Source organism: Saccopteryx bilineata, chromosome 3 (assembly GCF_036850765.1).
Source record: "Saccopteryx bilineata isolate mSacBil1 chromosome 3, mSacBil1_pri_phased_curated, whole genome shotgun sequence".
NCBI lineage: Eukaryota > Metazoa > Chordata > Mammalia > Chiroptera > Emballonuridae > Saccopteryx > Saccopteryx bilineata.
Window position 1 is genome coordinate 163,148,873 of NC_089492.1, and position 25,291 is coordinate 163,174,163.

The 25,291-nt window shown below is 42.0% G+C and overlaps 1 protein-coding gene across 4 annotated transcripts in view; it reads right to left on the bottom strand.

Annotated features, from left to right (window-relative positions):
• The window catches only part of TBX15 (T-box transcription factor 15), a 120,391-nt gene that overhangs the window by 63,076 nt on the left and 32,024 nt on the right, over positions 1-25,291 (bottom strand). Inside the window, exon 1 of one of the 4 annotated variants that reach the window (XM_066268114.1) lies at positions 6,509-6,612. The exons of the other annotated variants lie outside the window; for them this stretch is intronic. Within the exon in view, the coding sequence (XP_066124211.1) occupies positions 6,509-6,530 (22 nt within the window). The 5' untranslated portion in view covers positions 6,531-6,612. Of the gene's footprint in view, positions 1-6,508; positions 6,613-25,291 lie in introns of those variants that run through there. 4 annotated transcript variants of the gene reach the window in all.

The window sequence follows — 25,291 nt, forward strand, 5'->3', positions numbered from 1 at the left end:
AGAAGAAAATAGTTTGAAACAAAAAAGAAAGATCCAACTCATATGATAATCAAACAATCACAGGGTGTTTGTTTGTTTGTTATTTCTGCCAATAACTGAAACAGAGCTATGTAGATGGTAGTTCCTATCTGGCACTGGCAGGACAACCACTCCTTAGTCTACTTAAAGTCCCAAAACCTATAAAACCAACACTCCCTTGCCTGACCAGGCGGTGGCGCAGTGGATAGAGCATCAGACTGGGAAGCAGAGGACCCAGGTTCGAGACCCCAAGGTCGCCAGCTTGAGCACGGGCTCATCTGGTTTGAGCAAAGCTCACCAGCTTGGACCCAAGGTCGCTGGCTCAAGCAAGGGGTCACTCAGTCTGCTGAAGGCCCATGGTCAGGGCATAAATGAGAAAGCAATCAATGAACAACTAAGGTGTCACAATGAAAAACTGATGATTGATGCTTGATGCTTCTCATCTCTCTCCCTTCCTGTCTGTCTGTCCCTATCTATCCCCTCTCTGACTCTCTCTCTCTGTTTCTGTAAATAAATAAATAAATAAATAAATAAATAAATAAATAAAACCAACACTCCCACAGCCGTCGCCGGGCTCCTCTTTACACCAGAGTAGACACAAAAGGTTACACAAAAGGTTATAACCCAGACAGAACTCTCTGTACCAGGATCAAGTAAACTCCTATTTCCAGAGGACCTCTGCAGTCGACATTGGTTCTGGGATGTCAGGTTTTATCAGGGACCTTAGAGAAATCTGGTGATGAAAGTTTTCATAGAGTAATTCTAAATATGGCAGAAGCAGAGTATTTGGCATTGACCTGAGGACGGATTGAGCCCAAATTTGATACCCAGTCCAGAGCTTCAAGGGAATGAACTATATAACCCAAGTTGGATTAAAATAAAATTATGATGATAGCAAACACTCAGACGAGCCCATTAGATGATTAGTAATGGAATGAAGTCTCTGAGCTCTCCATGCCCTCCAAGTTCTATTTAGGAAAAAGGAGGAGGTAACCCGAAGCCTGAAATTCCCATGCCAATAAGCCAATTAAGGAGAGTAAGAGCACATATCTCTCCACCTGACAACAGGCACCTCTGTCAGTGATCCACAGACCCAGAGTTAAGAACCCAAAGTCAGCCCTGAGACCTAAGTTTCTAAAGAGGTTTTGCAAAGAAGTAGCAGCAGTAGTCTGTATATCTATTTCTTGTTGATCAGAGAAAGCCTCAATGTCATTAAAAGTTCAGCCCCCAGGGTTCTAGCATGCTTTGAAGGTGGAAGCAAAAAAAAAAAAAAAAAGGCCCTGGCCGGTTGGCTCAGCAGTAGAGCGTCGGCCTAGCGTGCGGAGGACCCGGGTTCGATTCCCGGCCAGGGCACATAGGAGAAGCGCCCATTTGCTTCTCCACCCCTCCGCCGCGCTTTCCTCTCTGTCTCTCTCTTCCCCTCCCGCAGCCAAGGCTCCATTGGAGCAAAGATGGCCCGGGCGCTGGGCATGGCTCTGTGGCCTCTGCCTCAGGCGCTAGAGTGGCTCTGGTCGCAACATGGCGACGCCCAGGATGGGCAGAGCATCGCCCCCTGGGGGGCAGAGCACCGCCCCTGGTGGGCATGCCGGGTGGATCCCGGTTGGGCGCATGCGGGAGTCTGTCTGACTGTCTCTCCCTGTTTCCAGCTTCATAAAAAAGAAAAAAAAAAAAAAAAAAAAAGAGGTGGTAGAAGTAACAGGCACTCTTCTAGATAGTTTCTATCCCATTATCTCATGCAATTTCCACAGAAAACCCTAGAAAGAGGACACTAAGGCTTGGCAAGGTGAAGAGGATTTTCTCACATTACATAACTAGGTGTCAGAGTGGGACACAAGTTAGTCTGACACCAGAGGTGATACTTCGGCAGCTCACTAGCCACCGGTGCCCATTTCCAGAACCAGACCTGCAGAGCCGCGTGCTTCCCACTCTGAACCTGGCAATGCCAAACTTACCATGTTCAGGCTGCTCAGTCGGGAGACAGCTCTGTGGAAACCAAAACATCGCATGTTCTTTTTGGGAGAGGAGAAAATTCAAGACTTTGTGTTTCTCAGTAGCAAGGTAATTATGTTCATGAATATTTTAGGTCTCTTCACGATCTTAACATTGTTTTATAAGTAAGTACAATGGGAAAGGGCCTCTTTTGTTGTGATTCATTTCCTGTCCCCCTGGGGTAAAACGTCCCCTGGGATGGGTCACTGAAGATCAGAGGCAGTGCCAAATCACTCTTTTGCTTTATCCCGCAAAATAACATTAGAAGATACAAAATAACATCAGAAGGTGTTTGGACTTTGAAAAATGTGTAATTATTAGCATTGAAAGACAAAAAAAGGCAGCTGAAATAGTTTCTACTTATGCAAATTTTGGTTAATTTAAGCTTAACTCAGGTCAGAGTTCAGGGCGCAAAGTTATTGATAGTTTTAAAATGATAGGTATACTTGAGGAGAATTCATCTGATAATAATGTATGTGAAAGCACTTTATAAAAGTAAAGTGTCATATTAACATATAAGGTTATATGCCAATAATCAAGCTAACCAGGAAGATCAAGAAAAAGTGAGGATACTTACAAGTCCTGGATTTTCTAGAATGGTCCTAATTTCAAATATTTTATTTTATTCTCCCCACAAAATTAAAATTCTTGAGACCAACTTTTTGGTCAGAAAATGTTCCTAATGAAAGCACAGGAAATGCATAAATGAAATAATAAAATATTGGCCATAAGCTCCATGGCAATAGTCACTCTAAATACCTCTTGAACCAGAACCCTCCAAAAGTTTATCCTAATTGACTGGGTGGTCTTCAAGATTGACCAGTTAACTTTAGGCAAGCAGCTATCAGCACAAATCTTTCCTGAGGCTCTTGGCATTTTTTTCCGGGTGAAGTGACACATTAGCTCACCCTCAAGCCGCCAGTGTTTGTTTGCTCTTTGCAACCACAACTACTGGCAACCTCACAACGCCACCCCAACACCACCACCATCAGACATCTCCCACAGTGCTCTTTAAATGTCCATGAAGTGGAAAGGAACCCTCCCGCAAAGGCCCTCAGAGAACTTGCCTTATACCTTGTTAGGATGTTCTCACTGTGCACCTATAAATAAATAAACCCATGCTAATAAGCTAAAAGGGAAGAACTAAGCAGCTAATTTCTAAGCAACAAATGTAATTAACTATGACTTCTGGAAACACTCCACTTTGGAGATGAAAATTTCAAAAATATAAGTAGGACATTTGAGCACAGCCAGGAAAATGCAATGCCTTTGACATTATACTTGAGAGACCACCAGCTATGCAAAGTTTAAAGTCCACCCAACCTGTCAAGCCAAACCTGTAGGATCGTCCCATTTAATGATGGTAAGAGCTACATGGTTGGCAATTAGATAACAACCTCTCCAGTAATCTTTTGAATTTGTCCATTCAATCAATCATTTATTCAGCAAATACTTATTGACTATCTAGTCTGAGTCTGACAATGCACTGGATACACTGAGAGGCAAAAAATTAAATAAGATAGGACCTATGTCCTCCGATACTTACAAAAACCTGTTAGGAGACAAGACAGGTCAATAAATAAGTTAATAAGATTAGCGTAGTCAGAATCCAGCATGGCACAGACTGCATGTTGAGGACCAAGTTCTAAAGTTCACCTCCCCCTTTTCCAACTGTCTAATCATGAACAAGTTACTTAACCCTTTTAAGCCTTAGTTTTATCATTTGTAAAATAAATTATTATTTCCACTTTGTGAAATTTCTATGAATCCTTAATGAAATGTGTGCATATGTGTGTTTATGTAAATACTTTATCAATAGTAAAAGGAATATATGCATGCTAATTTTCATGTATTATTATGTAAGAAGAGTATCGACAATATGCTATGGGAGAAACCCCCCTTCCGGCCCAGGGGTCTTTTCTGGACCTAATGAAGAGATGTCTGCAAGGTGAAAAGGCAGCACTGGCAAAATAAGGAGACAGATCTTCCAGGAAGAGGGAGTGTTATGGCAGAGGCATGGCAGGAAAGTCTACCATGTGGGTTTAGAGAACAGTGGGTAGTTCAGACCACATCTGTGTTACTCCTCTTGTATCCTCAGCAGCTGTGACAGAGTCCAACACCTATTGTGCACTCAGTAAACTGTTGTTTTTATTGAATGAATGAATGAATGAATACATTTCTGTATGTTTAACCAAGCAAGAGAAGAGATGTGGCCAGAGAAGAGCTAGGAAAGAGGGTAAGTTGATCCAGATGAAGATTCTGGAATGCTGTTATTCTTCTAATCTTCTTTAGGAGATCAATATGTTCCTAATAACGAGGTATCTTCATTGAATGCCATTTTCCCAATGAAATCCCAGAAAGGTCACCTCCACACACAATCTGAACTTTTGGAATCCCACTAGCTTTTCCTTCCACAACAATGAGTTGTGTTGAAACTGACTGGTGGAGTCAGATCTGCAGTCTTCTATGGGCATCAAATGGGTTCAGTGAATTCAGTCACTTCTATGAGTAGGAGTCAAGGTCAATCATCTAGAAACCTCTCAGATAGTTACTCAGATAGGTGCTTGTGGTCCTGGAGATAAAATAAGGAAAGGAGCAAGCTCTGTCCCCAAGTGCTGGAACTGGTGATGTTGTCAGAGGTGGCAGGGAGGGCAGAGATGTCCTCTCCTCCAGGAACACAATAATTCTGGCACAGACAGCTGCCATACCCTCTGTACCCCTGCTGCTCTACTGTCTGCCATGAGGTGGGGTTTCCAGAGAAGCTGCCAGGAAGAGAAAGAGTACAGTCCTGTAGAACCACACAGACACCACTGTGTGACTTTGGGCAAGCTATTTAACCTATCTGAGCCACTCTCCTCATCTAAACAATAGAGATGCTGATGGCTCACAGTGAAGCCCCTGGCACACAGTAGGAGTATATTAAATGTTAATGCCTTCCATCACTTGGAAAGGGAGGTGAGCACAAAAGTTAGATCTTTCCCAGTCAGTTCCATGTTCATATCTGAGGAGGAAAAAGGTTTGTATCTCTTCAGATGGAGAAAAGCAAATCCTAACAAAGAAAAATGTAAATGTGGAACAGAAAAAGATCACATGGTGAAGAAAATGATTCAGGACCTGGAGCACAAACTATCAAAACTGAATGGCGTGGCCTAACCTGTGGTGGTGCAGTGGGATAAAGCATCGACCTGGAACACTGAGGTTGCCGGTTCGAAACCTTGGGCTTGTCTGGTCAAGGCACATATGGGAGTTGATGCTTCCTGCTCCTCCCCCTTCTCTCTCTCCTCTCTCTCTCTCTCTCTCTCTCTCTCACTCTCTCTCTTTCTCTCTCTCTCTCTCTCTCACTCCTCTCTCTCTGAAAATCAATAAATAAAAAATATTAAAAAAAAAACTGAATGGCATTAGAGGAAAACCTGCGGAAAGGCAGGAGGTAAAGTGAAGAAATAGCGAAAATGCCAGCTAAGAAAGCTTGTTTTCTTGTGGATCCACTTAAGTGAGACTCTCCTGGCCCATGATGGCTGCCACACAATTTGCAAAGGAAAATTACTAGAATCTGAAAGAAGAGAGAACAGGGAAGTCCACTGAAAAAAAAGGTATATGCTGGGACTTTAGTAATGAGAGGGGCCTTGAACAGAGAAGCAGAGAGCTCAAAGTTGGCAGAAGCAGAAGCCCAAGAGCCCTGCTCCAGGAGAGGTGGAAAAGATGGGCAAGGAGCCAGGAGGCTGCAAGTCGACAGCCTCGGGGAGAGCACTCACCCTCTGGCTCAGGAGAGGAAAACACACAGGAGACAGAAAGGCCTAGTGCCTCAGGGAGTCTCCCAGGGAGCATGAGGGCAAGGCCTGACCAAGAGTAAGGCATCACAACCCTCCTTGAAAGTAAGGTCATTGAGACATAGCCCAGGTGATGTGCCCAGCAATGCCCACTCAGAAGCATCAGAGAGAAGAGAAGAACCATGATCTTTCTCCTAAGCTTGAACTCATCCACCAACCCACACCACCTTCAGAAATCCTAAAATCAAAGACTGACAACAGAAAGGAATCCACTTTGGGGGCATGGGGCAAGTATTATGAGTGAAACAAATGCCCTGGGTTAAATATTCATAGTAGTGTGTTTACATTTACAATTTACCAACCCCACTGTGAGACGCTTGCAAAACTTAGAATCCCACTCTCACATCCCATGCCACTAAAGCCCTCCAGGAAAAGCTCACCCCTTGAGTCTTTCCTATCTCCTTGTTTTTCTCTAAAGCCTGCCCCAGAAGGGAATGAGTTGTCAAAGGAAGCTAACCCCAGGGTAGATTTTTGGTGATGACCAGAAAGAAGAGCGTGGAGCAAGGTAAGGAATTGCCTAAAACTGTCTTCCATGTAAAGACTGATTTGGGAATGCAAAAATCAACATGTTATTCCTCCCTCCATTCCTGACTCCCCGGGTCATCTTGATCAGATCCTTTAATTCCACTGGTTCCTTGGCCAACATGCCTCTGTTTTCTCCCAGGCCTACCTACCTTGAAGGGTCAGACTGACCATTGAAGAGATGGTGTCCTCCAAGTGTGTCAGCAATTCAGAAACTGACCACTTCTAAAATAGCCGAGGCGTGGTTGGGTGTCTGGTGCCTTCCGAAGGTGTGGTGGTACTGCCGAAGCAGCAGGATTTCTTTGCCAGGGCTGCTGTCATCCTCCTCCCCGGACAGCTGCGCACTGCTTCTCCCTGTCCCGGCCCAGGAAGACTCCCGGCCCAGGGGCTATGGCAGAGTTCCCACTTCAACCCCTGTGGGGGTGCCAGCTCAGCATCTGTCATGATGACCCAGCCTGAACTGTATTTAGAACCTTTGGACATGGCACCGTGTCCCAGCCCATCTCAGAGTGACAGGAGATTTCCTGAGCACCTGGGCCTGTGATTCAAATGCTCCTCCTCTTCCCAGGGACTGGGGTCACAGTGACTTTCCTAATGGTCTGTTTTCTTCTCAGGAAAGTACCTGTCTGTTGGAGGCCCCTCTCAGAGAGTCAGTCTCCATCAATGCTATTATACGATGCTATGTGAAAACTCCATGCTGTTTGTAAAGCTTGTGAGACGTGGTGGAGGCAAGAGAGAATAATGGCAAAATCAACGAGAAAATGCATTAGTACTCTCTGTTCATGGACTGTTCTTACAAAGGTCAATTGCCCTGGAATTATATCCTGGGAGTTCAGGATATACAGAAAAGAGAGAGTGCCTACCTGTGACTCTTGGATTCCAGTGGGACAGTGCAAAATAGTTCAGTTCATCTTGGCAGCCCTTATGCTAACTAGCCTTGAAAGTAGCCTACTGGAGTTCAAAAAAATTGTGATTCCTGGTTAATGGTAAAAAATAAATAAATAAATAAATAAAATCTTATTCATTTACATTTTAATGTAACCCCCACCCAGGCAGGCAGACTGATAACTGCAAAACACTAATTGAATGGGTTCTCAGTTTTGAGGGTGAGTGCACACAGGGTGGATCTAGGTCCTCCACTCTGCTAGACCCCAGGAGAAAGAAAGGCTCTTTCCCAATTAACCCTCACTCAGCCCGAGTGCTCCCAATCAGAGTTCCATAGAGATACCCTCTCCTATAAAAGGCATCAGTGCTTGGCCTCTCCCCATTTCTGGGCAAGGACCCAACATTCAGAGAATGTGGTTTTAGGATCATGGCCTCTAATCCATTCAAGGATTATTTCCCCCGCTACTGCTCAGATGGGTGTGTTAATTATCACCTCCCTTTGTTCTGTAATAAATTCAGCCCCAATAATTCCAAACCTCTATGCATCACTGAAGTTTAAATATGGCGTTTTGACAGGTCAGATATTTAGAATCAATAGACCACCAACCAGTCAAAAATCTTAAGTAGTTTTAGGCACATTTGGAAGTAATTTTTTCCAAGAATTCACAAGTCTGAAGGATGAGATCTTATTGATGGCATGTGGGCTGTTGTATATATTAAAGTATTACTTTATATACCATATTCTACATGTAATCAAAATAGATTTAACAATGAAGGCAGATTTTCCTCATTACACCAAATATTACTGGTATTATCAGGTACAAATTACCATATAGCATCTTTAAAAGAACCAGTAAAAGACCAAGAAAAATTATAAGTGAATGTACAAGGATTACATACATAAAATGCAAATGTTATAGGCTAGGGAATTTTATTGAAATCAGATTATTTTGTGGGACACTAGCTAAATACCTACAATTTCAATTATAATCATATCACCTGCATGCAATGAATCTTTTTGTAAAGAAAACATTATTTCATAAAATATTAATTTCTAATTTTTTAAATAAAGAGCTTATTAACCTAAAGTAAATGTATGGATTTTGGGAGTTTCTAAGTGACCTAAATTTTAAGTTAAATTTGTAGGAGCTTGCATTTTTCTGGGAAGATGATTATGGGATTAATGGGATTCTCAAAGGAACCTATGACTTGAAAAAGATGAAGACTACTGGTTGGATCAGTTACCTTCAACTGAGACAAGCATCCCTTCCAAGCCCTCTTCCGCTGTAACATAAAGCTTTTCCCTTCAGCTAGACATTTCCAATGGAAGAAATATTCCAAAAAATATTTCTAACACAGAATCTAGTGTTGCATCTTATTAAAAATATATTCTTCATCTCTCTTACAAAGACAAATTGGTTGTGTGTTTCTTTTATTTCTGTGAGAGAGAGACTGACACACAGGAAGAGAGAGAGATGAGAAGCATCAGTTCTTTGTTGTGGCACCTCAGTTGTTCATTGATTGCTTTCTCATATGTGCCTTGACCAGGGGCTCCAGCAGAGTGAGTGACCCCTTGCTCAAGCCAGTGACCCCATTGGACTCAAGCCATTGATTATGAGGTCACATCTCTGATTCCATGCTTAAGACAGCAACTTCAGGGTTTCAAACCTGGGTCCTCTGCATTCCAGGTCAACACTCTATCCACTGTGCCACTGCCTGGTCAAATGACAAAATGGTTGTGTTTCTTGTGAGTGTGGAATGGTCACATGGGAACATCCTAACTTTCTCTGTGTGCTTCCTTATTTCGCTTTTATCTGTATTTTAACCACTTAAACATGTACGTATAAATGGGTATTTCTACTATAATCTATATCAGGGGTCCCCAAACTTTTTACACAGGGGGACAGTTCACAGTCCCTCAGACCATTAGAGGGCCGGACTATAAAAAAAATTATGAACAAATCCCTATGTACACTGCACATATCTTATTTTAAAGTAAAAAAACAAAACGGGAACAAATACAATATTTAAAATAAAGAACAAGTAAATATAAATCAACAAAGTGACCAGTATTTCAATGGGAACTATGGGCCTGCTTTTGGCTAATGAGATGGTCAATGTGCTCCTCTCACTGACCACCAATGAAAGAGGTGCTCCTTACGGAAGTGCGGCGGGGGCCGGATAAATGGCCTCAGGGGGCCGCATGCGGCCCGTGGGCCGTAGATAGGGGACCCCTGATCTATATAAAATAATTCTGTAAAGTAGAAGATTATTGTTCTTAATATTAATGATTATGAATAAATTAATGATTAATATTTATGAATATAAATTATCTTTAAGTGGATGAAAATGAGGCTTTTCCTTTGGTCTTGCCGAGTTTACATTTCCAGACTCTCTCACCCTCATTCCCCCTGCCTCTAAGATAGACCTCAGCGACACAGGCACCCAGGGCTAGCCAGGCTATTTCTCCCTATATGTACCAGAGCCACCGCAAGTTTGCTGTCACAGGACCTGGTCCCCGGACCTCAGAAGAAGTCCCCCTCCCGCCCCCACCCTTGCCCAGGTCCTTTAGGGCAACTTGTCAGGGAAAGCTGGGCACAGTGAGAAGGTGACGCTGCCCACAGCGGGACTGCCAGGCTTTCCTAAAGGCCACGGCTGCCCAGCCTGCCCACAAGAACTTTGGTGAGCTCAGTTTGTTTGCTACTGAGAACCTCCCTGCCCTCACAGTCTATTTTTATCACACTGTGACTCCAAAGACTCTACTGTCATGATAAATAGAGTAAACTCTCCATTAGCTATCATTCCATGGTGAAAGGAACTCTGGATTCAGAATCAGAAGGTAGAAGTTGAAGCCCTGGTGCAGATCTTGATCTGACCTTGAGGATCCTTTTAATCCAGCTGTCGCAGTTAACGCATCTGTGGAAAGTGGTTAAGGAATCCCACTGCTTACTCAACACAGCGAGTCCTCAGCAGGGTGCAGTTGTGGAGAGGAAAGCACTTGGAGAACTGTAAGTTGCCTTAGAAATGGATGCTATAACCCAGAGATTTCTCCCTGTGCTCTAAACATAATGCTCAGCCCACACTTATCTCACAGCGCCCAGTAAAGACAGGAAACAGACTCAGAAGCAAAGTGAGAAGTTGGAAGACCTGCTCACTGGGAACCTGGACCCCCCCTCTCCCTCATTCATGCCTCCCTCTGTTGCTCACTCATCTATGCTTGCTGAGCAACTACGGTCTCCTCGTCCTAAAATGAGGGCTCTAATTCTTAGTTCCCATGAGACAAGATCCCATGAGACAATATGGCCTCTCCAGCATTTTATTCCATGACTTATGAATCTGCTACATGTGACCAAGGTCATGGGTACCTAGTGGTGCAGTGGGGTCTAGCACCCAGGTCTGCTGACCAACTAGACACCATCATATCATTGTTGCTGCCATGGCCTCTGAACCACAGTACCTGCCCAGCCCCCCCAGTGACAAATTTCAATGAGAAATCAGAGGACAGCTATGGTCTCTCCCATGCTAAGTTCATTTTACTGTATTCTGATTCTCTGATCACATTTCAGTCCACGCCAGGAGATCTGTCTTCTCACACACCCCTCAATGTCAGGGTCACTGGGCTGTAGAATACTTATTGTAGCCAAATCACTTTAATCAGTCAGTGACAGGAGGCTTTGTTCGATCCCATGGCAAAATGCTTTGTGCATAGCCCCTGGGATTCCCTGGCCTTCTGCTCCCTGAGTGTGAAAGCAGGCCAGTCCCGGGGAAACATCGGGTTTCCCATCAAGTCACACAGCTGCCCCCCAGACCAACATTCCTGCCTGTCCTCTCTCTGGACCTCCACGTAGCTCTTCTCTCAAAGCCCCCCTCACATCTCAGTCCTGCTGCAGCAGAACTGAATCGTGTTTACAATTTTCTTTAACTCCACTCAAGGACATGCCTAACAAAGGATGCTCTGCAATTCTCGTTTTTTAAAAGGACTTTCTGCTGACCTGTGGTGGCGCAGTGGATAAAGCGTCGACCTGGAAATGCTGAGGTCGCTGGTTCGAAACCCTGGGCTTGCCTGGTCAAGGCACATATGGGAGTTGATGCTTCCAGCTCCTCCCCCCTTCTCTCTCTCTCTGTTTCTCTCTCCCCCTCTCTCTCTCCTCTCTAAAAATGAATAAATAAAATTTTTTTTAAAAGTTTATAAATAAATAAATAAATAAATAAAAGGACCTTCTGAAGAGGGCTGCTTCTTGGCTCAGAGGAAGTGACTTCCTCTGCTTTCCTAAAGACCCTCCCATGGTTTCAGCTGGGTTTAAACATCTGGATTTAGTTCTCACACAACTGTTGTCCCTGGAGATAGATGTTCTGCAAACTCAGCCTTTAGAAGAAAGAATGTGGCATGTTTCTTGTCACGCTCCTAAACCAAACTACCTATGAAGGACTTCCTTTGTGTCCTTATTTACAATTTAATCATGAGCCAATATGGTCCATGATAAAATACATCCTCTTAGACAGAGAGGGTGAGTGAGTTTAAACATATATGTCAACTCTGTTTGTTTGATGGTGGTAGTTGAGGGCACAAAATTCAAGAGTGTGAGTATCACTCCAAGTTTCGAGAGAAGAGTACCAGATTGATTAGTGATGTCTGCCATGGGCATATTAGTAGGAACAATCACCCCACATGTTACATATTCACTATCTTATTCTTTTCAAGACTTCTATTGAAATGCTGTCATGTCTGAATTGCCACACCGTCCCTTGTACCTGTTTTAAGGTGATAAAGGCTATTGTGTCATTGTTTATATTTTGTGTCATTCTGTCCAAGTAGGCCAGGTTTCCCAGGGGCAGCAGCTAGGCCACTAATCTCTCTCCTCTGGCAGTAAGGTCACCACGTTAGCAAACTTCCTCTGCTCTGACACAGTTGTGGTTTTAATGGAGAATTAATGTCTTCATCAGTATCTGTGCTATTTCACACTTCATTTCCTTCCTCAACTCTTGGATGAAAACCATCCGGTCCTGGTGATTTACTTTGTGGGAGTTTCTTTCAAGTTCGTTCCTTTCTCTAGCATGCCACACAAGCATTTTTGGGGCTCGAGCTGGGGAGCACCCAGCCCTGAAACATCAGTGGGTGATCAAGTCATTCAAGAAAGCAGAAGGCCTTGGCAGGGGCCTGGCAGGGAGGTCCTTAGCTGGGGCCTTTAAGTCTGAGGGCAACACAAGCAGGTGCTACCTTTTCTGCCTCTCAGTCAGCACTAGTTCAGTGGCTCAAGGTGGTCCTGGTCTCACCAGAACCCTGAGAACTGGGAGCAAATGGGAAGAAAACATCAAAGCTTTGAAATTGTGATTCACAATTCAGGCTGTCTCCATATCTCTCACTGAGCTTCGCTAACAGTCTTAAGGCAAGGATGGTCTTAAACTTCTTTTGTATGTCCTAGAGTTGTAGCAACCAATGACTCTAAGACAGTCCTAATTTCAAATCTTTTATTCTGTGGTCCTTGCAATATATTGGGATTTAAAATATACAGACAGCAGATGATATTCTAATATATTGCTTGAAAAGCCATCTCTTAGCATAAGTCCACAATAAATACTTTATTTTTGATTTGGTATATTCTGGCCACATGGCAGGACTGGAAAAAATGAATAGGGAATGTGAGGAAAGGAGTGTCACAACTTATAAAAAATTGTGAAGGACTGCTCTTATGAAACAAAGCAGAAAGCCACCTTCCACAGAAACACGAAGCCTGGGGCAGGGCACACGTGGCTTGTGGGAGATTCCTCTGCTGATCTGAGATCTGAGGCTTCAGCTGGGCAGAACCACATCTGACTTGTTTTCCACCACGAGGATCAGGAAGGGACGGAGGAAGAAGGATCCAAAATGAAGCTAGCTAACGCAGATCCAGGACCCACTGGTATGAAAAGAACCTCTTTTCATGAACCCTTGGGACAGAAGCTCCCACGATGTGGTCACATATTTGACCTTAAATCTGTTTTAAATGAAGACCAGAGCCATGTTGGACCATTCAAGCATCTTCCAATAGAGCAAAAGAAAATATATAAGCACCTTCTCTCAGAACAAACTCCAAACATAGGGCCAAGCTGAGGCCTTCCAGAAAAGATAGTTTCGTGGCACTGGCCTGAGCTGCTGACCTCTGATCTGGTTTTGCTGTTACTGTTTTTTGTTTTTTTGTTTTTAATAAACATCTGATATTTATACCTTGATAATAATGGGCCAACAAGTATGCTTTACTCAGAATACCAGAGAGAGATAGAACACCATTACATTATTAAAGGCAGAAAAAGAACAGCTTCAGTATGACAGCTTTCTGGTGTGACAACACCACGTGCCTCCTATTTCACATGGGAGGAGCAGGTGGGTCTGTCTCCACAGCAGCCTGTGACCTTGGTTCTTTGTCAAATGAGGCAGTGAAAACAAGAGAGCCCAGCATGTCACTATGGCACCCCAAACAGGAGCTGACATTTATGCCCCAAAGTGTGGCACACGTGAGCCATTTTCATTCTGCAGCCAAATGTAAACTTCTAAGGACAGAATCATTACCCAGTTCTGATGTCATACACCCTATCACTATGCAGTAAGGATGGAATACTCCAGAAAACAAATAACTAGGGAAATAAAAAAAAAGTCTCATCAGTAAGGTCATAAAGCACCTAGTTTGGAACAAGTTTTCTGACAGTAGAGAGAGGCTTCTCCTTCCCCAAAGTCTAGAAATGTCCAAATTTCAGCTGTCAGAGGGATACAAAATAATGGGAATGGAATTGAATCTCACAACAGTGGGAGGTACCATTCCCAGTTGGTTTGGTATTCTAAGTTCTTAGCAGAGTCCTACATTGAGTTCCGTGGTGTGGTATACACAGGCCATTGACAAGGTGCAAGTTTACAGACTAAAGGGCAGGGACATGTCTCAGCTAAGGAGCAGCGGTGAGCTATGCTGCTCCAGCTTCTCTCTGCTGGAGGAAGGCCCCTGGAGGGGTTTTTAGTAACAATAATAACAGGCACTGGCTCCAAGCCCCCGGGAAGAGATCTGTGAAATCCAGACCCTGGTCCTCCCCTCTGGCTGCCAGGGTCTCCAAATGGCTCTTGAGCTCTCCTTGGCTGTCATCAAAGTTCACCTGCTACAACCACAAGTGCCATTTTTGCTTTGCCTCGTGGCCTTGGTTGCAACACCCCATTGTTCCTGATCCCAGCAGTGAAGCCTGAAGGTCACCAGTGACCTGGCCCAGAGCTGCTTCCTGCTGCCATCCCTGCCAATCTGCACCACTCACTCTGAAGGTCACCAGCCTGAGGTCAGTGCCCCTGTCCCCACACTGGCTTCACTGCTTCTCCAGACTGTGACCCTTACAAGGTTCTCTCTTCCCCATGCCATCCCTCCCGTGAGTGTGAGAGGCTCCTGTTCCCCACCAGTATTAGGAATATGAATGTGACTTGAGCAGTGCCTTCAGCTTACAGGAATGTAGCGCTGGAGTGGAAGCTGATAAGTGCACAGCGAGGAGAGCAATATTCATTTTCTATGCTCACAGCCAACCACGTCCTTCGATTGAAACCAAAACTCTCTCCATTCTCAATCATGTTCAATGTTACTCTCTTCTCACCAGGGTCCTCCCCAACAGGCAACAGTCTTAGGTCCACTTTTTATAAGACTTTTTACAATCCAGGAGCCAACCATCAGTTCAAGGTGTTCAATCCCTCTGTTTTCTGGGCAGTCTGTCCTAACAACCTTAAACATTCACCAAAGCCAACACTGGGCCCCTCACTCACTATGGCGAACATCCCCAGGGGGCTCGCAGTAGGAGGCTCAGCAAAAAAGTCAGGGCTACTCTTTGGCTCTGGAAAACCTGACAAGGACTTTTTCCTGGGTCAAAACCTGCACTAGAGCCCCCAAAAGACAGAAGTCAAGTGCTTCTTTTACTTGAAATTCTGCTGTTTCAGAAAACCAAGCACAGGAAACCACCAAGCCTCTCAGAGCAGTACAGAAATAGAGAAAGCAGCCACAGAGGAGGAAGGAAGAAAGGGAGGGGTCTTTTTGTTTGTTTGTTTCTTTTTTAATGTATAGACCCAAGACTAAGAGTGTTTTCTATATTGCCATGGACTGGTTTCTGGCCTGTGGACAGCTGAAAATATTCTCTTTAAGACTTCATTTTGTTACAAAATTCATTAAGCTCATTGATTCTAATTATAAAACACATTTCCCAAAGCATTTTAATTATTTCACAGTTCACACAATAAGATTTCAGATAGGAATGGAGACACACAGGAAAGGCTGTGTGCCTATAATGCGTATAATGTTACACATATGGGAATTGTACCAGAAACCCATGTCCCTAACCCAGCACTACTATTTTACACACAGACTTATTTCAACTTTCTTTTCTCTTCTTTGTTTCTCTCTCTTTCTTTTTTTTCCCCCCTTTTATTTCTTTCAGGTTTATTGGTCTTCATGCTCAAGAAAGTCGACAATTTTCCTCTTTACTACATGAAAAAATTTTAGTGACCATTTTTTTTAATAAATTTTTATTAATGGTAATGGGATGACATTAATAAATCAGGGTACATATATTCAAAGAAAACATGTCTAGGTTATTTTGTCATTAAATTATGTTGCATACCCCTCGCCCAAAGTCAGATTGTCCTCCACCACCCTCTATCTAGTTCTCTGTGCCCCTCCCCCTCCCCCTAACTCTCTCCCTCCCTCCCTCCCATGTCCTCCCTCCCCCCACCCCTGGTAACCACCACACTCTTGTCCATGTCTCTTAGTCTCGTTTTTATGTTCCACCAATGTATGGAATCATGTAGTTCTTGTTTTTTTCTGATTTACTTATTTCACTCCTTATAATGTTATCAAGATCCCACCATTTTGCTGTAAATGATCTGATGTCATCATTTCTTATGGCTGAGTAGTATTCCATAGTGTATATGTGCCACATCTTCTTTATCCAGTCTTCTATTGAAGGGCTTTTTGGTTGTTTCCATGTCTTGGCCTTAGTGACCATTTTTTTGCCTCCTCCACAGAGGTAGCAGAACTAATTTCATTTTAAATAAATAGTCTAAAATAAACAAGTGACAGAGTTGTCTTCATTTGGAGTGTGAATAGACTTCACCTAAATACTGTAAGTCATCGATAGGGAGACTTGTCCACCTTTCTAAGTTCTTACAACCAGAAAGATCAAATAAAGCTCAATGTCCTATCTCTCAAGAATCGTCACATGACAACTGGTGATGACTGACAGAAATACTGATCTTCACATGAACACTTAGTAAAGTGTCAGTCTTACCAGCTACTTTCCAGTAGTCTGTCAAAGCCTTTTCTCCAAACTGCAATCAAATAAAACTATAATTTGAAGACTATATGTTACAATATGACAAAGTTAGATGAACCTTTGGGGACCAAAAAAACTAAGAAGTTCCCCTACTTGGCTTGCCAAGGCAAGGATCAAAGGACTTAAAGGAAGCTTGTAGTGGGTGCAATATCACAGCCCTGGAACGGAGGTCAGGTATTTGGCCTTTTCCTGGCTTCCAATGATATTGAATACAACAGATAAATTAAGATCAAGGCACACAGCAGTTCTAAAAGCACCAGCCTGTCCCCAGGAGATCCCAGGGGAGAGCCATCATCCACCACAGGGCAAATCTTGTCGTCACTTGGAGGAATGCCTGTTAACATGGGGATGGATTACATACAACAGTGTCTAATCAAAAGCCCTACAACCTGATCACAGAAGGGAGGAAACTCATCAAGAACATTCACTTGGCCAAGAAGAGACCCTAATGCAGCACAGGACCAAGTTAACAAAACTTACTATGCTCCACCTCCTGACGAAGCATATGTGTGTGAAGAGGTGATTATTCAAAATAGAAAGGGAGCTCAAGTGCTTACAGGAAAATATAATCCCTTAACTTAAGGCAAGCATGGCCTACCAGCAAATCTCAAGGACAGGAAATATTTCTGGGCTTAATTACTCTAACCAATATTCATTTCAGTTTGGGGGATTTCCTTAATCTAACTGCTGGTTTCACGGTTGGTGCTCACAGACATCCCCACTGGACACACTGCATTGTGTGATGGGTCCAGTACAGCATTCTAGTTCTACCAGCACCTACCCTTACCATTAAGAGAGCAGAATTTTAACACCTCCTTGGCTGGAAAAATTATGCAAAACCAAGCTTCAGGCATCATCAGGCCCAAGAGGAAGGGCCAAGATGGAATATGATAAATGTAAGCTGTCATTCCAGAAGAGATGTCCATGAGCAGCAGAGAGGCTGCCCGCCGACACGTGTCATTTTAGGGTTTCCAGAAAGACCTTTCTTGCCCTAAATCTGCCTACAGCTTAATATTGGAAATAATCTAGACTATTGTTTTATTTTTATTTAAAAGAGACTTTTCAGCCTTGGCTGGAGAGCTCACTGGTTAGAGTGTCCTCCTAATATGCCAAGGTTATAGGTTTGATCCCCAGTCAGGGCACATACAAGAGTCAACAAATGAATGCATAAAGTGATGTTTCCTTCTCTCCTTTCATCTCTCTCTCTAAAATCAATCAATAATTTTTTTAAAAAAATAAAAGAGACTTTTCAATATATAGGAACCCACCCCCCATTTCTTTAAAAGCCGTCTGCTTTTTAAATAAAGAACAATGTACTGGTATTTTCGTTTTCTTGTTTTTATAAAAAGAAAGATGTTTAGGAACAGTGATGTTTGGAACTGCTATAATGATTTTGTTTCTACAAGGGAAAGTGTAGAGCTACTCTAGGGCCAAAAGGTTAAGCTAACACAGTAAAAGCCTTGTATTTAGGAGTCAACAAATCTCATCACTATATCTGCCATCTCACCCATCCCGAAGCAATCAGGGTTGCCACAGAAAACCAACCAATCAATGAGTAGATACAGTGGTGCCAGAGGGTGCCAATATGTATAATGCAGGGCCCTGCCTCCAAGGCATTTACAACCCAGAGTACAGACAGTGTGGATATATAAACTTATTGGGCCAGAAAAAAATAAATAAATAACCTAACATACTTTTCTGCATGGTGATACTCTTTCAGCAAGGATCTGGAAACACAGCCCACAGAGCTACTTTACAAGGAGTGTAAGGTCCCTGCTCTAGGACCGGCAAGGACTGAAAAAAGACAGAGATTCATGTAAGGTCATGCTCTTCTCTTTCTCCACAATCTTACTCTAGCCTCCAAGGAATGCTGGGTATGGAAATGTAGTGAGATCAAAGGCTTAGTTACAGCAGCCCACTCTTCCCTGAGCGGGTCCCATTAGATTCATAGCTCAGGTGTGAAAGGTGACCTATAAAACAGTTTGTCTTTCCAGGCAACGTAAACTGGTACAGAGTTCGTCCTAGGTCTGCGAAGACCTCCTGTCCTGACAGTTATGAGCTCTGGGGCCTTGGCTGTCTTCTCCATCCCCATCCATGACCTCCTCCTCAGAATTGGTAAACTTACTGTTGTCACCTGCAGAACACAGAGATACTTGATACTTGAATTACATTCTTTTGTGTGGTATTTGCCATGGCTTAGTGTATGCTCTTCTGGCCTTCCTACTAGTATGTAAAATTTCTTGAGAGCAGGGACCATGAACAAAGTCTAAGCACAGAACCAACTGTCACTAGACACAAGCATATTGAGTTAACTGGGGCATTTATTACAGTTCTTAACTAACATCTCCAAATAAGTCAACCACCTAAATCAAAGTGATACATCAGTGCACCTATTTGTATCCCAACCAGGCTAGAAATGCCAAATGAAATGAGAACAACAGATTCAAAGAAGAACAACTGCGATACCTTCCACAGAAAATGCTGATGATGTCACAGAGAATGTGTTTCAAAGTATAGTGGACACAACAGATAACATCCAGTCTGGCTTCCACATCTAAACTCCATCCTCAGCTAGAATAACCACCCCCAAAAGAAAAGTAATGAATTAAAATGTAACTGTATTGTTTTAGCACTGGGCAGAAAAGGTACAAAACCAGACTCGAACATAGTGTTGCTTCAGAAAGTAAGAAAGTGCTCAAAAATAATGGGAACATATCAAAGCACAAAGTGGTTAATTGGAGTGACATGAGTATCAAAATAAATATTGATAAGAACAGATTATAATCCATTAGTCTCTGAGTCCATTTAAATAGATAAATTGGTAAATAAATAAATAAATATTTTAATTAATTAACTAATAAAAAATAAAAGCTCTGCCTGACCAGGTAGTGGTGCAGTGGATAGAGTGTCTGACTGGGATGTGGAGGACCCAGGTTAAAGATCCTGAGGTTGCTAGCTTGAGCATGGGCTAATCAAAATGATCCCATGGTTGCTGGCTTGAGCCCAAAGTTGCTGGCTTGATCAAGGGGTCACTGGCTGGGCTGAAGCCCCTCCAGTTAAGGCACATGGGAGAAGTAATCAATGAACAACTAAAGTGCCACAACTACAGTGTGTTTGTAAAGTCATGGTGCACTTTTGACTGGTCACAGGAAAGCAACAAAAGACGATAGAAATGTGAAATCTGCACCAAATAAAAGGAAAACCCTCCCAGTTTCTGTAGGATGATGTGGCAGCATGTGTGCATGCGCAGATGATGATGTAACACCGTGTATACAGCGGAGCAGCCCACAGCCATGCCAGTCGAGATGTAGACGGTACAGAGGAAAGTTCAGTGTGTTTTGTGGCTCACTAAATTCAAATCTGTGACCAAAGTGCAACGTGAATATCGGCGCATTTATAACGAAGTGCCACCACATAAGGATAACATTACTCGGTGGGATAAACAGTTGAAGGAAACCAGCAGTTTGGTGGAGAAACCCCGTTCTGGTAGGCCATCAGTCAGTGACGAGTCTGTAGAGGCTATATGGGATAGCTACCTATGGAGCCCTAAAAAATCTATGTGTGAGCCCACATCGAACTACACTGAATAGGTATGAAACTGAGAGAGTTTTCCATTTATTTGGTGCAGATTTCACACTTCTATCGTCTTTTGTTGCTTTCCTGTTACCGGTCAAAAGTGCACATGACTTTATGGACACACTGTACAAGTTGATTCTTCTCATCTTTCTCCCCTCCTGTCTCTGTTTCTCTCACTAAAACTAGTAATAGTAATAATAAATAAAAATAAATAAAAGCTTTTCCTTACAGTCAAAGGTCAACTAATAAATATAGAAAGGATGGTAGAGATAAAATAATTATCATCAATGCACTTCTAGTTTCTGGTCCAGCATGTAAGGAGTTTACACTCATCACTCCATCTTCACAAGTAAAAACTCAAACAAACTGGAAAATCACAACTCTTATTAGATGTGTCATAGAAATGAAATCACAGAGAAAACCACATCCCCCAAATCTGATGAGATACTCAGGCAGATCCTGAGAATCACAACCTCCTGGAGCAGAAACCCATGAGCACGAAGCTCTGCAGGAACCTGGGTAGGAAGAATTAAACTGTGATTGATGAATTGCTAGAGCCTCAGCATAGACAAGTCTGAGAGTTAAAAACTCTAGCAGGCCTGACCAGGTGGTGGCACAGTGGATAGAGTGTTGGACTGGGATGCGGAGAACCCAGGTTCAAGACCCTGAGGTTGCCAGCTTGAGCACGGGCTCATCTGGTTTGAGCAAAGCTCACCAGCTTGGATCTAAGGTCGCTGGCTTGAGCAAGGGGTTACTCGGTCTGCTGAAGGCCCATGGTCAAGGCACATATGAGAAAGCAATCAATGAACAACTAAGGTGTCTCAACGAAAAGCTGATGATTGATGCTTCTTATCTCTCTCCGTTCCTGTCTGTCTGTCCCTACCTATCCCTCTCTCTGACTCTCTGTCTCTGTAAAAAAAAAAACACACACACACACAAAAAAAAAAACCTCTAGCAGGACATAATCATAGGGGTCTCCCAGACTTCAGTGAGCCTTACCTCCAGGAGCTCTTCATAGCAAAAAATGAGAGAACTGGTCCCTCATGCTTCCACCAGGGGGAGGAAAATGAACAATTCTGAAACATGCTAAAGCATTTTCTTCTCAATAAGGCCTGCCTTCAGAAGGAACTATTTACCCCAGTTTACCATACCTGTAGACAGGAAAATAGTCAACTTCAGACCCCCTCCAGCTATCCTGTCCCACTCTAGGCGGGAAGAGGAAACTGAGATACCTGGAGAAGTTTATAGTCCAGGAGCCCAGCTCACCTGTGCAGTAATCACAGGACTACAGAATACTTCCCCTCACCGCCACCAACGCACCTTACCACCACACCACCAAATGCCCATTGGCTGAAGTTTCTTTCACATAGCACATAATGCCTAGATTTCAGCTCAAAATTATAAGGCATACTGAGAGGCAGAAAACAATTTGAAGAGACACAACAAACATCAGAACCAGATGCAAATATGTCAGGGATGTTGGAATTATCAGACCATAAATTTAAAACATCTATGATTAATACACCAAGGACTCTAATGGAAAAAATGGACAACATTCAACAATATATGAATAATGGAAGCAGAGGCAAGAAGTTCTAAGAAAGAATCAAAAAGAAATGTTAGAGATCAAAAATACAGAATGATTCTAATGAATTCATTAGTAAATTGGACATGGTGGAGAAAAGAATCTGAGTTTGAGGATATTACAATAGTACCTTTGAAAACTATAAATCAAAGAGGAAAAGACAAAAACAAAACAGAATATTCAGGAACTGGGACAACCATGAAAAGTATAACATACATGCAATAAAAATGCCAGAAGGAGAAGAGAGACAGAAATAATAGCAATAATGACTGATAATTTCCCCTAACTGATGTCAGACACCAAACCATGGATCAGGAAGCTGAGAGTACACCACAGAGGATAAATGCAAAACAAAACAGAATTGTACCTTGACATATCATATTCTAACTTAATAAAACAAAGATAAAGGGTCTGACCAGTAGTGGGTGCAGTGGGTAGAGCGTCAAGTTGGAACACTGAGGTCCCAGGCTTAAAATGCTGTTTCAGGCTCGTCCACTTGAGCACGGGACAGCTGGATTGAGTGCAGGATCAATAACATGATCCCAAGGTCACTGACTTGAGCCCAAGATTGCATGAGCCCATGATCACTGGCTTGAGCAAGAAGTCACTGGCTCAGCTGGAGCCCCCCAGTCAAGGTACATATGAGAAGCAATCAATGAACAACTAAAGTTAAGCAACTATGAGTGGATGTTCCTTACTTTCTCTCCTTCCTCTCTCTCTTCTTATCTCTCTCTCTCAAAATCAACAATAATTTAAAAAAGGTAAAGAAAAAATCTTGAAAGAAACCAGAGTAGAGAAAAACACCTTACCTATAAAAGAGAAGAAATAAGAATTACTTCTTTTCTTCAGAAACCACTCAGGCAAGAAAAGAGTAGAGTAAAATATTCAAAGTGTTGAGAGGAAAGAAAACAATCAGCTTAGAATTCTGTACCCTTCATAATTATCCCTTAAACGTGAAGGAAAAATAAAGACTTTGTCAAGTAAAAGTTGAAGGGATCTGTTACAGTAGGAAACCTGCCTTATAAGAAATGTTGTCCTCTTCCCATTTTTTTATTGGATTGTTTGCTTGTTTGTTGCTGAGGTTTGGGAGTTCTTTGTCTATTTTGGATATTAGGCCCTTATCTGAGCTGTTGTTTGAAAATATTATCTCTCATTTAATTGGCTGTCTGTTTTGTTCTCAGTTTCTCTTGCTGTGCAGAAGCTTCTTAGTCTGATGTGGTCCCTTTCATTTATCTTTGCCTTCACTTCCCTTGCCTTTGGAGTCAAATTCATAAAATGGCCTGACCAGGCGGTGGCACAGTGGCTAGAGCGTCGGACTGGGATGCGGAAGACCCAGGTTCGAGTCCCCGAGGTCGCCAGCTTGAGCCCAAGATCACTGGCTCAAGCAAGAGGTTACTCGGTCTGCTGAAGGCCCATAGTCAAGGCACATATGAGAAAGCAATCAATGAACAACTAAGGTGTCACAACGAAAAACTGATGATTGATGCTTCTCATCTCTCTCTGTTTCTGTCTGTACTTATCTATCCCTCTTTCTGACTCTCTTTCTGTCTCTGTAAAAAACAAAACAAAACTAACCCCCCCAAAAAAAATTCATAAAATGTTCTTTATGGCTAAAGTCTATGAGTTTAGTACCTATGTTTTCTTCTATGTAATTTATTGTTTCAGATCTTATATTTAGGTCTTTGATCCATTGAGACTCATGGACATAGATAAGAGTGCAGTGGTTACCAGAAGAGGAAGGGAGGAGAGGGAGGGGATTGGGGGAGGAAGAGGGGCATATTGTCTTTAGAGAAACAAATATGGGGTGACAGGGGATGATTTGACTTTGAGTGATGGGTATACAACATAATCAACTGTCCAAGTGATATGGAGATGTTTTTTCTAAATCTATGTACTATAGTTGACCAATGTCACCCTGTCAAATTAAATTGTCTAAATAAAAAATATAATAAATTAGAAAAAGAAAAAGAAATGTTGAAAGAAGTTCTTCAGAGAGAAGGAAGATAATAGAGGTCAGAAAATCAGATCAACATAAAGAAAGGAAGAGCATCAGAGAATAAAGAAATGTTTTTACTTCTAAAAGTAAAAGTAAAATGTAAAAAAGTAAAAGTAAATAAAAACTTACTTTTCTTATTAATCAATCTAACAGATAATTTGTTTGAAATAATAACAAAAATGTATTTCTTATGTATCTTGTATACTAATGTATACTTATGTGTGTATATATACCAGGTATGGCAAAAGTAGGTTTACAGTTGTGAGTATGCAAAACAGTTTATTCTTGCATTATTATTAATTATTGTATTATTTTTATAAAAACAACTGCAAACCTACTTTTGCTCCCCCTGTATGCACACACACCAGTATTTATGTGCATGTACTTCTTTACGTATTCTTATTTATATGCATAAGCATATATATAAGCATGCATAGAAGCATACATAAGCATATATACATGTATACATACACAGGTTCCTTGTGTAGTTCCTATCTTTTATATAAAATTTATAGTATATCAAATTAAAAAATGTTTAATTTGGGAAAAATATCAAAAAGACTGAAAAAAGCCACTATATTATCAGAGAGCTGAAAAGACATTTATAGTCTCTAAATTAGATTAATCTTCTGGTTCACCCAAAGTACAGAAGTGCTAATAAAAGTCTGCCTAAAAACCAGGGAGATTAAAGACTTGTACTCAGAAAATTATAAAACATTGATAAAAGAAATCAGGGAAGATACAAACAAGTGGAATCAACCATGCTCATGGTTAGGAAGAATAAACATCATTAAAATATCTATATTACCCAAAACAATTTATAAATTTAATGCAATACCAATTAAATTACCAATGACTAACTTCAAAGATATGGAACACATATTCCAAAAATTTATATGGAACCAAAAGAGAACACGAATAGCCTCAGCAATCTTGAAAAGAAAGAATAAAGTGGGAGGTATCACACTTCCGGATATCAAGTTATACTACAAGGCCATTGTACTCAAAACAGCCGGGTACTGGCATAAGAACAGGCATATAGATCAATGGAACAGAACACAGAAATGAATCCACAGCTCTATGGGCAACTGACATTTGACAAAGGAGGTAAGAGCATACATTGGAGTAAACACAGCCTCTTCAACAAATGGTGTTGGGAAAATTGGACAGCTACCTGCAAAAAAATGAAACTAGACCACCAACTTACACCATTCACAAAAATAAACTCAAAATGGATAAAAGGCTTAAATGTAAGCTGTAAAACCATAAGCATCTTAGAAGAAAACATAGGCAGTAAGCTCTCTGACATCTCTCGCAGCAATATATTTGCCAATTGATCTCCACGGGCAAGTGAAATAAAAGACAGGATAAACAAATGGGACTATATCAAACTGAAAAGCTTTTGCAGAGCTAAAGATAATAACAACAGAATAAAAAGACAAACTACACAATGAGAGAATATATTTGACAATACATCTGATAAAGGTTTAATAACCAAAATTTATAAAGAACTTGTAAAACTCAATACCATAAAGACAAACAATCCAATCAAAAAATGGGCCAAAGAAA